This window comes from Panthera uncia, chromosome F1 (assembly GCF_023721935.1).
Source record: "Panthera uncia isolate 11264 chromosome F1, Puncia_PCG_1.0, whole genome shotgun sequence".
NCBI lineage: Eukaryota > Metazoa > Chordata > Mammalia > Carnivora > Felidae > Panthera > Panthera uncia.
In genome coordinates this window covers 42,675,612-42,690,173 of record NC_064813.1, presented here as the reverse complement: position 1 = coordinate 42,690,173, position 14,562 = coordinate 42,675,612, and the positions used below count along the sequence as shown (strand labels likewise).

Sequence of the window (14,562 nt, the reverse complement as noted above, 5' to 3'; positions counted from 1 at the left end):
TGTTTCCCACGTCACCATGGCAAGCACTTATACCCCCTTACAGCTTGATGAGGGTGAAATTAGGGCTCCAGGAATCGGAGTCTATAGGTTTCTGGAGATTAGGCTATGGATCAGATAGCCTTTTTCTTGCAGTTTACTAAGTTATCTGTAAACTGAAGGAGACTCCTGTCTTGCATGACTGTGATCTCTATTAATCATTTGCTTCCTTTCCTTTCCCCTGTTCTTGGGCCACCAGGAGTGTCCAAGAAGTATCACACATACTCCACGGGACGGTGGGGGCAGGCCGTGCTGTTAGCCTGTACTTTGCCCTCAGCTTGCCCCATGCTCCCTCATCACTTATATTCCAATTTTCCTACCTTGGTCCATGCACGGAGTCACCAGGTCACTACAATGTCTTTTACCCTTTTCCCAGCATCACTTCTTCTGCCTCCAAAGGTAAAAATTCTCGGGCTCCATGGATCCTGCCAGGGGTCAGGGCCCTCCCACAGAAAGGCCACCCAAACCGGGGTGGGGCACGTCTCCCCTGTCACAGGAGGACCTGGACCCCGTGGGTCCAGGTGAATCCCAGACAGCCTCCAAATATGAGAAATGGGCCTACTCACTCAGTCAAAGGAGGGACACAGAGACTCGGAGCAGAATGAAGTGAGACTTTAATCAACGTTCGTGTAAGAGTGGGTGTCTGATGGGCCCGCACACTTGGGGCAGTTACAGCAGGCAATTTATCTCCTAGCGTGCAACTCCCTTCCCTGATTCCTCATTGGCTGAGTGCTACAGAAGTGATAGTCTTACCCGGAAGTCGCCCATGCCCACGTAAGGCGAAAAGGAGTCTGATTGGAACAAATGTACATTCCTCGAGGTGACGCAGAGACTTCAGTTCTTTTGGCACATGCTCATTGCAAAGCCCGTGAAATGGAGAAGGGAAGCAGAACCAGGAAGTGAAGTGTCTAAGGGTTTGGGACTCCATTGTTGGGGGGGCGGGTCATTCAAGTTTCCAATAGGTTGTAAACCTATTGTTAACTGGACAGCACAGCTTTTATTTGGTACTTCTGAAAACGAATCACTTCACTTCTCACAAGAGATGAGTTTGTCTTTCATAGGCCTTCCCTTGACAAATACACTGCCTAGGTGCTTTTGCTCTTCCCACCGTGTGTTGGGATATCTAATAAAGCATTCTCATAATTTATTGTGTTTCCCCTCCCATTGGTGTTTACGTATAATAATGGAACTCTACAGTGTAAAGCCTTCATGGCTCAAAAGGATAAGCCTAATGACAATTAGGTAAATATTTGGATAACATGGATGAGACTACTCAGGACTAAGGAGTTTGTTTGGGAACTTCTAAATCTACCACTTCCCAGGCATCATGTGCCCAAAAAAGCTGGCCTTGGCTGAGCAATCAGTTAGACTCCAGATGAGCCAGTCCATGAGGAACAAGCTTCCTCATTCATGTAGGAAACCAGGATAGTGGGCTCCTCTGGTTCATCAAAGGGATGATGGTTTCAGAGGCAGAGTGAGACTTAGAAGCAATTTATAGCAGCTTCCTACTTAAGGTTAGGGTCCAAAATCTACTCCAGTCCATCTCCCCTACCCCTATCTTGAACTTTATTTTCTTTTAAGAATTTGGGGCGCCTAGGTGGCTCAGTCGGTTAAGCGGCCGACTTCGGCTCAGGTCATGATCTCGCGGTCCGTGAGTTCGAGCCCCACGTCGGGCTCCGTGCTGACAGCTCAGAGCCTGGAGCCTATTTCAGATTCTGTGCCTCCCTCTCTCTGACCCTCCTCCGTTCATGCTCTGTCTCTCTCTGTCTCAAAAAATAAATGTTAAAAAAAAATTTAAGAAGAATTGTATTAGCCTAACCAAACACAAACCACCTGGGTTGAAATCCCAGTTCTGCTGCTTGTCTCAGGACAGTCCTGAGCAGCTCACCTAATGCCTCTAAGCTTATTTTCTCACTTTAGAATTAGGGAAAATAGCAGTGCCCCCCTTATAGGATTGTTCTGCCCTCCATAATAAGTTTGTGAATGCAAAAGAACTTTCTATGCACAGAGGGATATGGGAAAACGAATGGTTGTTATCATCTGTAACCTTCCATCTCTTGACTCCCTGACCCTGACAGGTGCCATCCACATTCCAACAGTGTCTTTCGGCCCCAAGGAGATAAACACAACAGCCCTGGCCGAGTTTGGAGAATACATTCGTTCAGGTCAGCCACAAGCTGTGGAAGCCAGGCGGGGGGCGCGCGGGGAGGGGGCAGTAGCCCTGGAGACATGATTCTTTTACAAGGTGATAAAGAGCTTCTTTTGTTACTGACCAGAGGACAGCCAAATTCTGTGGGCCTATTTTGAGTTTATACACCATGGGGAGGAATAGAAGGTCTCCAGGAGTCAGAACAGTGGCAGAGTACAGACCGTAGATTTATTTGGCCTTTGAAGGGGTCCCTGGGTGGCTCAGTCGGTTAAACGTCTGACTCTTGATTTAGGCTCAGGTCATGATCTCACAGTTCATGAGTTCAAGCCCGTGTTGGGCTCTGTGCTGGCAGCGTGGGGCCTGCTTGGGATTCTTTCTTTCTCTCCTTTTGCCTCTGCCCCTCGCTTGCTAGTGCTCTCTCTATTTCTCAAAATAAATAAATATTTTTTTAAAAACCTTATTAGGGCACCTGGGTGGCTCAGTCGGTTGAGAGTCCAACTTCAGCTCAGGTTATGATCTCACGGTTCATGAGTTTGAGCCCCGTGTGGGGCTCTGTGCTGACAGCTCAGAGCCTGGAGCCTGTTTCAGATTCTGTGTCTCCCTCTCTCTGACCCTCCCCTGTTCACGCTCTGTCTCTCCCCGTCTCAAAAATAAATAAAACGTTAAAAAAAAAAAATTAAAAAAACAACAAAAAAAAAAAAGGCACAGCATAAGAATAAGTAGGACCAGGAATTCCTTCTTCTATGCAAGTTTCCAGAACTATACCCCATGTGCCTCCCACCCCTACCTCCATATACACCTATGTACACACCCCACCTACCCAGGCCCTTTCTTGGATTCTTTACTGCCCCATTTCTGAACTTTGAGTCAGTCAGCAACTTTGTGAGCTGAAGAAAGGATGGGTCAAGAAGAAGAAGGAGACTTGGAACTCCCCACTCCCTGTGTGAAAAGCTCATGGAGAGTAGGGAGACCCTCTTCCTAAATCAAATAAAAAACCAGGCTTCTCCAAAGTTGTTGGGGGTGGAAGAGGCTGGCCTAGGTACTTGGCTGCACCCAGTAGTCCCTTCTCTACCACTACCTGTGACCTGAGTAATTGACCTTGAGAACATCCACACCCTCAGGCAGAAGTATGGCTTTACGCCAGGCAGAACAATCTCTCCATATTTGCCATGTACAGTAGGAATATTATTTTTAAAAAAAGGTCTTTCTTCTTTTTTTTTTTTTGATATAAGGGTCGTGTTTGGTCCCAGGTAATTTGGATATCAGAGACTACTATATTTAAAATTTAACTGGGCGCCTGGGTGGCTTAGTCGGTTAGGCGTCTGTCCGACTTTGGATCAGGTCACGGTCTCATAGTTCGTGAGTTCAAGCCCCACGTCAGGCTCTGTGCAGACAGCTCAGAGCCTGGCACCTGCTTCGGATTCTGTGTCTCCCTCTCTCTCTGTCCTTTCCTTGCTTGCTCTCTGTCTCTCTCTCAAAAATAAATAAACATTAAAAATAAATAAATAAATAAATAAAATAAAATAAAATAAAATTACACACCCCTAGCATCTGTATAACCCTGTAGCGTATACTTGACATAACATGTTAGAGATCAGACCAAGTCAGATCTTGATCTTTTAGCTGTCATAATGATGGAATCTTGATGTGCACATTATTACATAGTAGTGGCACATTAAAAGATGAGGAAGAGGAATTTTAGAGATTGTCTCGGCAAATCAGAAATCAGACTGACTTTGTTCCAGAAGGCTTCCTAAAGGACGCTTATGTTTTTTTAAAAAGGGAGGGGCACTTGGGTGGCTCAGTTGGTTAAATGTCCGAGTTTGGCTCAGGTCACCATCTCACAGTTCATGGGTTCAAGCCCCATGTCGGGCTCTGTGCTGACAGCTCAGAGCCTGGAGCCTACTTTGGATTCTGTGTCTCCCTCTCTCTCTGCTCCTCCCCTGCTCTCACTCTGTCACTGTGTCTCTGAAAAATAAGTAAACGTTTTAAAAAAGAATCTTTCTTAAAGGGACAGGGGTGCGCATTTTGTATCAAATGGTAGAAAAACCAAAGGCAGTTGTTATATCTGGCTTTCTCTCTCGCTGCTTTTCATCCCTTTCCCCCTAGTCTTTCCTACAGTTTTCAAAACCAGCTTTGTCCAGCATGAAGTCATAGGAGAGTACAGTCACCTGTTCACCGTCCAAGGCTCAGATCCCAGCCTGCAGCCCTACATGCTTCTGGCTCACAGTGATGTGGTGCCTGCCCCTGACGAAGGATGGGAGGTGCCCCCCTTCTCTGGGTTGGAGCGTGATGGCTTTATCCATGGCCGAGGCACACTGGACAACAAGAACTCTGTAATGGTGAAATACTTTGTTCCCTTCGCCTTGGGGCCCTAAGGATTCGCCCAGGATGGTGAAGCTCTCACCTGACCCCCGGGAGGCAGGAGGTTATGGTAGAAAAAACCTTAGCTCCAGGAGACTTGGGTTCTAGCCATCACTTCTCTCGGTCTTGATTTCTCAACTGGGAAATAAGGGCTAGAGTAGGTGATCTCCAGGGATCCTTGTAGCTCTGACAGCGACACATTTATCCTTTTCTCCAGGTGGTAAATGTTTTACGCAGAGCCACGCTTCCTCACATCGCATCCCCCAGGACCACTTGAGCTTGTTCTCTTTAAAGACAGTCTGTCTGATCGCACCAGTCCTGATGCAGGCAGCTGACTGTCGCCAATGCCCTGATACTCCTTCTTCCATTGTGCTTCTATCCCCCAGGCAATCCTGCAAGCCCTGGAGCTCCTGCTGCTCAGAAACTACATCCCCCGAAGATCTTTCTTCATTGCTCTGGGCCACGATGAGGAGGTGGAGCCTCCTTACCCCATAAACTATCTCTAGGACCCCTGTTTGGAGTGGGGGGGGAGGGTGTTTAACTCTAGTCCAGCTTGCTTCCCAGCTGCAGGGCCTCCAGAATATGGTGTGGTGGACTGCCACCTTCTCTAGGTATCTGTGTGCCAAAACTGTCTAAATCCGTTGACCAAGATGCAGATTCCCAGGCCCTGTGACATAGATTTGAATTTGTTGTTACAAGACTTTATATTTTTTAGAGCAGTTTTAGGTTCACAGCAAAAATGAGAAGGTTGACAGATTTCCCTTATACCGCCTACCCACACACATGCACAGCCCCCGCCATAATCAACGTTCCCACCAGAGTGGTATTTGTGACAGTTGATGAACCTACATTGACAACTCGTAATTACCCAAAGGCCTAGTTTACACTGAGGTTCACTCTTGGTGTACATTCTGTTGGTTTGGACAATTGTATAATGACACGTATCCACCATTTATAGTCTCTTACAGAGTAGTTTCACTGCCCTAAAAATCCTCTGTGCTCCGCCTCTCCATCCCTCTCTCCCTCCCCCAACCCATGGAAACCACTGATCTTTTTAGTGTCTCCATAGTTTTGCCTTTTCCAGAATGTCGTACAGTTGGACTCATACAGTATGTAGCCTTTTAAGGTTGCCTCCTTTCATTTAGTGATACTCCTAGATCTGAATTTCTAACAGACTCCCCCGTAATATCTGAGGCGGGCAGGTGTTCCATCAGTGACACCTAAGAAACACTGGTGTGCTAGAAAGAGAACCAACAGGGAGCAAGGAATCAATGTTTTATTTCAGTGATGTCAGTTACTTTGACCTTGGGCCAGTCACCTCGTTCTGTGGGTCCCAGTCTCCTCGTTTGTGAAATGAGGGCAATTTGGCCCTTTCAGCTGTGACATTCCAAGATTCTGTGAAGCAGGGTTGTGTAAGGCCCTTGCCCTCCCTCTCCCCCACCCCAAGAAGGAGACTGGGAAGGGAGGTTCTGGAGTCCCTAGCAATGCTGAATGGGTCTTCATTAGCTGTTGGAGGTCTGGCTGAGGAGCACTGTGGGTGTGGGTTCGATGTCTACAGATCTCAGGCCATGATGGGGCTCAGAAGATGTCAGCCCTGCTACAGGCAAGGGGTGTCCGGCTGGCCTTCATTGTGGACGAGGGTAACTTCATCTTGGATGGTTTCATTCCCAACCTCAAGAAGCCCTTTGCCATGTGAGTAAAGTACCCCATCCCCCCTGCCCCCACCTTGGAAGGTGTCCTCATCCCATTTCAGATGACTCCAGCCTGGTGTCTGTGGGCCATACTAAGACAACTCTTTCTTTTACCCCTCTTGCCCTGATCTTCAACCAGTTCTGGGCTCCCCCTTCGCTTTCTCCTCTATTGTAGATTGTTTACAGCAGCATGAAGCCAACCTCCTAGCCCTCTAAACCACTGGTCCCATGGGATAATTCAAGGGGGGAGGAAGTCGGGAGGGCCCTCTCTGATCCTCTCCTACAGCATTGCAGTCACAGAGAAGGGTGCAATTAATCTCATGCTGCAAGTAAACATGACTCCAGGCCACTCTTCAGCTCCTCCAAAGGAGACGAGCATTGGTATCCTCGCAGCCGCCGTCAGCCGGTAAGCAACACCTGCCTCTGCCCCCTTGCCAGACTCCGGTTGGAAGACTTGGCGCTCTCCCACTTTGAGTTTGAAGGGGCTGAGCTGCCTGGCCTGAAGCTGGGCTGAGAAGCCACGACGGGGGCCACAGAAAGGACAGAGCCACCAGTACCCAGGCGGGGGCTAGAGATCAGAGGAGGGTTTATCCATATTGCAAGCGAGAGCTGGCCAATAAAAGCTAGGTCAGGACACGAGGGCTGCAGGCCGCAGGTGAGCATTTCAGGGTCTCACCTCTGGCTGGGTTTTCTTAGCAAAGTGGGAAGATCTGTATTAAGTCAGTGAAATATGTAACCGATTATCTAGCAGTGTTTAAGGCTTTGTGCCCAGTGATGGGCATACAATGGTGGAAAAAACAGACAGTCCCTTTCCAGAAGGAACTCACAGTTCGCAGCAGAGACTGATAATTGTGCTACAGTGTTGTAGGTGACATGACAGTGGGGGTGCCTCCCTGGACTTGGTAGACAGGGGCAGCTTCTTCCGATGGACTAGAGGTGGTTCCATCTGTGCTTGGAGATCTCCAAACGGGTGGGTCGGTGGAGGTGATAGGAAGGTGAATGAGAGACATCCTCACCAGGCCTGTTGAAAAATCCTGTCTCCCTCCTTCTCTTCAGACCCCTGACCTTTGACTGGGGGTGGGGAAGTCTTGAGAACCCCATTCTCTTCTAGACTGGAGCAGACACCAATGCCGAACATGTTTGGAAGCGGACTACTGAAAATGACATTGCAGGAACTGGCACATGAGGTGGGAGAAGGAGTCTCACACGCTCCTGGTCAGCTGTGGAAGGGGAAGAAAGGGTGGCAGAGGAGTAGCTTCTAGAGTAAGAGAAGGGCCCACTGCTGACCAGGGCTCTGCACATGCTCACCTGTTTTCAGCCAGAGGCTGAGCCAAGGCTTAAAGATCTGGCTTGGTCCCAGGGCTTTAGTGCTTCTCTGAGACCCTAAGACCTGACACAACCGGGCACCCTTTGGGAACTGGTTCCCACCCATCCTGGAGGCTACCACTGAGGGCCCTCAAGGCAGATATAAAGCAGGGAGAGACCCAGGCCTCAGGTACAGTGACCCTGGTAGGCTGACGCCTCTGAGATCCCGCTGACCTGGTTCTTTCCCTTGCAGTTTCCCTTCCCTACCAATATAATCTTGAGCAACCTGTGGCTATTTGGGCCCCTTGTAAGCAGGTAAAGTTTTCTCTTTCCTTCTCGCTCATCCTCCCCTCCCACCAGACCTACCCAGTCCCCACTCCTTGGCTTAACTGGGCTTGACTAATCATCCCTTAGCCACCAGATGCTACATCTAGTTCATATACAGGATGTCCCTCTTAGTCTTAAAGATCTCCAAGATTCAGGAAACTGGGTGCTCTTCAACCTGTTTTTTCTTCACATTAGATGGTTTTCCTATTGTCTGATCTTTGTCCTTTTGCTTTAGGTTAATAGAGAGGAATTACATAACCAATGCACTGGTCAGGACCACCACGGCGCTCACCATGTTCAATGCAGGAGTCAAGGTAACATCTCCTGGATCCTCCCCTATACCTTTTCTTCACTGCCCACCCAGCCCTCTACCCTTTGGCTTTATCTCCTGTCTCCTTCTTCCTTCTCGGATTACAGTTTGAATAGTAGGAAGGCCCAATGCTGAATTGTACAATGATATCAGTTGGGTAAGCCACAAGAGCAGGTGTTCTAGCTGCGGTCCATAAACCCTCTGAAATTGCCAGGTTTTATATATGTGTATTTCGAGGGGTGTCTGTGGCCCCTCTCAGGTTCCTTGGGTCCGTACCCCTTCAAAAGCAACCATTACACTAGTATGAAGGAGGGTGGTTTGGGAGTTAATTTTTGTGAACTATACTCATTCAACGTGATATATATTTACCTAGCATGTTGGTCATGTAGACTAAATATTCTAACATGTATACCATCAAGGCTCTTTTGATTGTTCTTCATCATACTTTGGAAGATTCATCCACCTAACAAATTTAATGAATGACTAATGTCTTTTCCCCTAGTGTTACCCTGTGTTGAAAGAGAGAAACTCACCTGCCATTTATAAAATCTATGATAACATTCGTGATATATACAACACATAATATGTATACATTGTCATTTCCCAAAATACACTAAATAATGGGTAACCTTAGCAAACATAAATTCTATAAAGTTTACTCTCACAGTAATAAGTTTTGAGTGATTGTTTTTTTCCAAGAACTACTTTTTGGCAAACTGGTCTACTTCCATTTAGATTAGCCACTAAGGGGCATCTTTGTTTAAAGGAAGAAGCCATGGAGTGCCTGGGTGGCTCAGTCAGTCGAGTGTCCAACTCTTGATCTCAGCTCAGGTCTTGATCTCAGGGTTGTGAGTTCAAGGTCCACATTGGGCTCTGTGCGGGGTATGAAGCCTGTGAAAGAAGGAAAGGGAGGGAGGGAGAGACAGAAGGAAGGAGGGACGAAGGAAGTCACAGCCACACTGGTTAGCCTGGGCCGAGGCCTTTCCGAGAACTTGAGAGAAGTGACACCCTTCCAGTTACTACCAGTACCACCAGCACAACGTTAAGGAGTGCCATTCACCTTGCACACAGTGTGGCCTTGCGGAGCTCTGGTAATCTGGGGCCCAGGCTGAGCCTGGCACCCCAGTGAATTCCTGGCATGACTGACTGAAGTGTCCAGTGCGTCGGCCAGACCCGAGCTGTCTTCAGCTGCCTTAAAGTGTTCACCGGAATAACAGTACTGTGTCCTTGAATTTGAATCCCACTTTATCTGTCCAGAATCCTTTCATATTTGTTACTCTATTTGATCCTTTTCACAGCTCTCCTAGTACTATTGTTCCAATCGCCATTTGGGAAACAGAGGCACCAACAGGTTATAATTATTCAAAATCACACAGGTGCTTTATAACAGCCCAGTTCTTCTGTCCCTAGTCCGGTGCTGTTTTGCACCAAACCAGTGCAAAGGAAGATTCAGAGTCGAGGCATCTGTTGTCTCATGGCCCCTGAGGAAAAAATCCACTCAGAGCCTAACTCTCTTCTCCAATTAGGCCTGTGTTCTTCCTGGTCAGGCAGAGAACGGAGTCAAATTTTGCAATTAGACATGGGAAACCACCCTCATCGTCCCCTTCGGGGAGCAAACACACCATGACTGGCCTGCAGAGGCCCTGGGTGCCCTGTCCTGAGTAAGCTGTAACTGCTGCGGGAATGTCCTGGGTGCCCTGGGAAAGACAGCGTATGCACGAGACTGCCAGTGTGGCGCTGCACGGGGCCAAAAGAGACATGTCCGGGTGGTCACAGAGAAAACAGTCTTGCTCTGAGCAGCTCTCCAGGCCCAAGACCCCCCCTCCAGGCCCAAGAAGCATGGAGATCTGACCTAACACAGAAACACATCTCTAGCTCTGAACATTACCACTTGTCAAGGGCCCAGAAGAGACAAGGGGCTGGCCAAACCTTAAGCCCTGGACCTTTCAATCAAGTCACCTTCCTTTTTCTCTACTGGGGGTGGTTGGCCCTTCCTGGGCGGGGAGCACGGGTGGCTCAGCCCAGGGTTTGTGGTTCCCTCTCCAGGTGAATGTCATCCCCCCGGTGGCCCAGGCCATAATCAACTTCCGGGTTGACCCTGCACAGACAGTCCAGGAGGTACGTAACCTGTGTTTCCAACAACTGGCTCAGTGTCAGGGAGGTGTGGTCCTCTGGATTTGGGTTTAGCTGCAATCCCAGGGTCGGCCCACCTGCTTTTGTTGACTTGTTCAATAACATTGCAATTTTCGAAGGCTTCTGGGTAGCTGGCTAGGAATAGGAGACCTCTGGTACAGGGAGCCTGGGGGCGGGAGATGACTCCTGATAAATGGTGACAACTGCGTGTGGCACTGTCCTAAGGGTACACGTGCTCATTGAATGCCCACCGCCCACTATGAGGTAGGAATTGTATCATCCTTCTTTAACAGGGTAACTGAGGCACAGATCAAAAAGACAGGTAAGTGGGCACCTAGGCGGCTTAGTGAGTGAAGCATCTGACTTCGTCTCAGGTCGTGATCTCACGGTTTGTGAGTTTGACTCCACGTCGGGTGAGCTCCAGCCCCGCTTGGGGTGAGCATGAGCCCCATTTCTCTTTCTTCCTCTCTCTCTCTCTCTCTCTCTCTCTCTCTGCCCCTCACTCACTTGCACCCTCTCTCTCTCTCTCAAAAACAAAACAAGACAAACAAACAACAGCAGGTGAGTGGCTTGCCCAGGATTGCACATCTAGCAGGCTAGTTCCAGAACCGCCACACCGGATGACGATTAAAACAATTAGGGGTGAACAGCCGAAGGACCAGTGCAAGGAAGGGAACTGTCACTACCTCTGAGGGTCAAGAGAGGCTTTTCTGATGGAGAAACTTGAGCTGCAATGGAAAGGACAAACAGCACCTGGTAGAAGCCAGGCATTCAGAGTCAGGCTAAAATAACATAAGGCTAAAGAGGAGGACCGACCGGGCAAAAGTGGCAGGTGGTGAAAACGGAGTTGTAGCGTGGGGGTCAGGGCCTTGCGTACCTTGCTGAGGATTTGGGGCTCTGATTGGCGGACAGAGGGAACCGTTAGAGGTCTTCCAACAGGGCTGTGATGTCCCCAGCTGTGCTTTTAGGAAGCTGGTGCTGGTGGCAATGCAGAGGAAGTGTCAGAATAGGAAGAGGTGTTTGGGAAGCTGTTACAGCCTCTCAGGCAGTGGACTGGGCCCGGGTGATGGGGCGGAGAAGGGCACCTGCCAGGGACGTGGGAGATGGGGTCAGCAGAATGTGGTGCGTCCCAGGCACGGGGAGACAGAAAGGCAGGATGGCTCCAAGGTTTGTGACCTGGGTGGCTGGCCAGGTGCCGATGCCTTTAACCAAGATCAAGAGTGTAGGAAGCAGAACAAGTTCACAGAGAAACGTAATGGTCGAGAAGTTTGAGAAGCTTATAAATTATAAATAGGCAATTATAAATACCTCGGGTTTGGAGAGCAAATGAACAAGAGATACAGGCTGGAGTGTTATTAACATAAATGAAACCTCTGGAGTCAATCAAATCCCACAGGAAGGATGTGTAAAATTAGAAGTAAAGAGGATTGAGGGCAGAGCCTCGCAATGGCCTGCAACAAACACCAAATTAAAAACTATTAAAATCAGTGCGTAATTGCGAGCTGTGCCCTGACGCAGAGGGCCCAGGTGCTAGTGGAGAACCAAACGGAGAACGAGACCTGGCATGGGGGTGGGCAAGCCTTCCCCGGGGAAGCGGCATTTGAGCTGAAAGATAAAGGGTGAGTAGACATTATTCGGAATGTTTGTCATCTTCAGGAGAGGCTAGCTTATTTAAAAGGCAGGTTAAGCTAAAAAAAAAAAAAAAAAAAGAGTTCAAAAGGTAAATCTAATCCTTCAAAAAATGACCTCAAGAGGCAACCCAACAACTCTCAAATGAATGATATGTTCCAGAATTCAGCAGGGGCAGGGGCAGGTGGTGTTCCCTGAGTCTCTGGTGCGGATCCTCGAGGCGCAGCCCCCCTTAGACTTCGTGGTCCTTTCTCCCTAAGTTCTTCACCCTGAGGGTTTTGTTTGTCCTCATGCAGGGTGGGAGGCACACCCCTCAGTGCGGGGGGGGTGGGGGCAATGGACTGATGGCCTGCCCAGAGTCACCCAGCATTCGGGGGAAGCTGGGACCGGTGTGAGCCCTGGGCTCTGCTGCTTTTCATCAAGTGCCAACCTTTGTCCTCTCCCTGGAGGATCACGGGGCCAGGAAATCACTGAATTCCCCCTATTGAACTTCTTTCAACCAGTTTTTTTCCAGCCTCGTTCCAACTCCATGCCCTTTCCAAGGGCTGTTTTCCACCAGCTGGGGTTTTCGTCTCCCCAGATTCTGGCACTCTTCCCTCCTCTCTGTTCCCGTGCCATAGTGCCCTTCCCCAATCTATCTCATGAAATCCCTGGAATCCCTGGACCCAGCCTGCCCACCTGCCCCAGTGAGGAATGAATGGAAAGTCTCCCATCATCCTGAAAGCACACAGCACCCTTTTGTTCTGGTCCTTTCTCTCCCTCATGCCCTGGTGCCATGCATCGGGTTCTGTCCTCAGACACCATGCTGGTCCGAGGGCCAAGGGTGCAGGGCCTAGGACTGGATCTGGCAGGAGCACAAACAGTTCCCAGAACCCTCTTCCTCCACCTGTAACTGGGTTCTCCCATGTTGTGGCTGTAAATAGGTCCCTGGCATCTGTCTATGAGGAACGGTCTTCAGAAATGTGCCAGGCTACCCTGTAGAAGGTTTGTGCTGAATGGGCCTCAAGGAGAAAAATAAGGCTACTGGGAGATGTTTCAGGAAGCCCCCACTTAAAGGAGAGTTTGGGAATATGGTACCTTGGATGATAATGAGTTTCTCAGAGGGTGGATGTCTACCTATCTAGAGTGTGGTAGAAAAGATTCTTTGCTTTCTTCATTTCTTCACCAAGTGTTTATTGAGTGGCTGCTATGGTCTAAACACCTGGGGAAATGGTGAGCAAGACGGCCAAGATTCCCATTCTGGTGGCACTACGCTCTAGTGGGGAAGGGACAGCAATAAGCAAGTAATCAAATACCTTAAGAGGTTAAGTACCATAAAGAAAATCATGTGGTGATGGGTCCCAAAGCGATTGTGAAGTGGGGGTAGAACAGAGAGTCAGTCCTCCAAGGCGACATTTACCCTGAGACCTGAGATAGAGCAAAAACCTGGGAATGGCAACCAGGCAGCAGGGGCACAGAAGCCATTCAGGGGCGCCTGGGTGGCTCAGTGGGTAAAGCAGCCAATTCTTGATTTCGGTTCAAGTCATGATCTCACAGTTCCTGGAATTGAGCCCTGTGTCAGGCTCTGCATGGGGCTCCATAGCCTGCTGGGGATTCTCTCTCTCTCTCTCTCTCTCTCTCTCTCTCTCTCTCTCTTCTCCTCCCCTACTATGCGCTCACATGCACACATGCTCTCTCTCTCAAAGTAAATACACACACACAAAAAAGAGGGGCGCCTGGGTGACTCAGTCATTAGGCAACCAACTTTGGCTCAGGTCATGATCTCACAGCTGGTGAGTTCAAGCTCCCCATCCGGCTCTCTGCTGTCAGTGCAGAGCCCTCTTCAGGTCCCCCATCCACCTCTCTCTCTGCCCCTCCCTCACTCCAGCTCTCTCTCTCTCCCTCTGTCTCTCAAAAATAAACAAACATGAAAAAAAAGAAGACATTCATAACCAAGTTGCTCAAAGGCAGAATGGATTGTAACTCGTGATGGTGTACTTTCTGCCATGGAAGAATTCAAGCACAGGCTGGATGGTAATCTCGTGGGTGTCAATGAGAGGCCTCGCCTTACAGCAAGATGGAGGCTGGACTTGCTAAGTCTAACTCTAGAGCCCTTACCAAGGTGTTGATATCCCTTGTCCTTGCCTTCAACAAACTTATCATTCCCTTGAGGGGAAAACATATCTACACGTAAAACAGAGGGAACACGTGATGGCATGGGAATGTGCGGTAAGGGCTGTAGGAGCTCAGAGAAATGAGAGACCAATGTGCCTTAAAGTAACCTTCGAGGTCCCTCTTACCACCGGCGGGTCCCTCCTCTTAGTCCCATCCTTGTGCCCCTGATTACTGCCCAGGCTGGCCCCTCTATCCTAAACAAATAGCAGCTAGCATATATTGAGTGCTTACTGTGTGCCAGGAACGGGCCCAAGCACATCACGTAGGTTAATTCCAGTGGTGGTCACAACCACCTTACCAGGTAGGTGTTCCTGTTATCCTGACGTTAACAGGTGAGCGTGCAGATGGCACAGAGGTTAAGCAGTTAGCCCCAGGTCACACGACTATAAGTGGCTGTCTGTGGCACGAAGTGTGGTGTCACTGCTCAATTTTTGTGCATGCCCCTCTCCAGGCTCAGACTGTCC

At 49.1% G+C, this 14,562-nt stretch overlaps 1 protein-coding gene across 1 annotated transcript in view; it reads left to right on the top strand.

The window, feature by feature from the left end:
• The window catches only part of PM20D1 (peptidase M20 domain containing 1), a 30,117-nt gene that overhangs the window by 9,470 nt on the left and 6,085 nt on the right, over positions 1-14,562 (top strand). Inside the window, exons 2-10 of the mRNA XM_049634505.1 lie at positions 2,115-2,201; positions 4,295-4,527; positions 4,936-5,022; positions 6,108-6,241; positions 6,527-6,646; positions 7,352-7,427; positions 7,799-7,860; positions 8,108-8,186; positions 10,229-10,300. Of these exons, the coding sequence (XP_049490462.1) occupies positions 2,115-2,201; positions 4,295-4,527; positions 4,936-5,022; positions 6,108-6,241; positions 6,527-6,646; positions 7,352-7,427; positions 7,799-7,860; positions 8,108-8,186; positions 10,229-10,300 (950 nt within the window). The remainder of the gene's footprint in view (positions 1-2,114; positions 2,202-4,294; positions 4,528-4,935; positions 5,023-6,107; positions 6,242-6,526; positions 6,647-7,351; positions 7,428-7,798; positions 7,861-8,107; positions 8,187-10,228; positions 10,301-14,562) is intronic.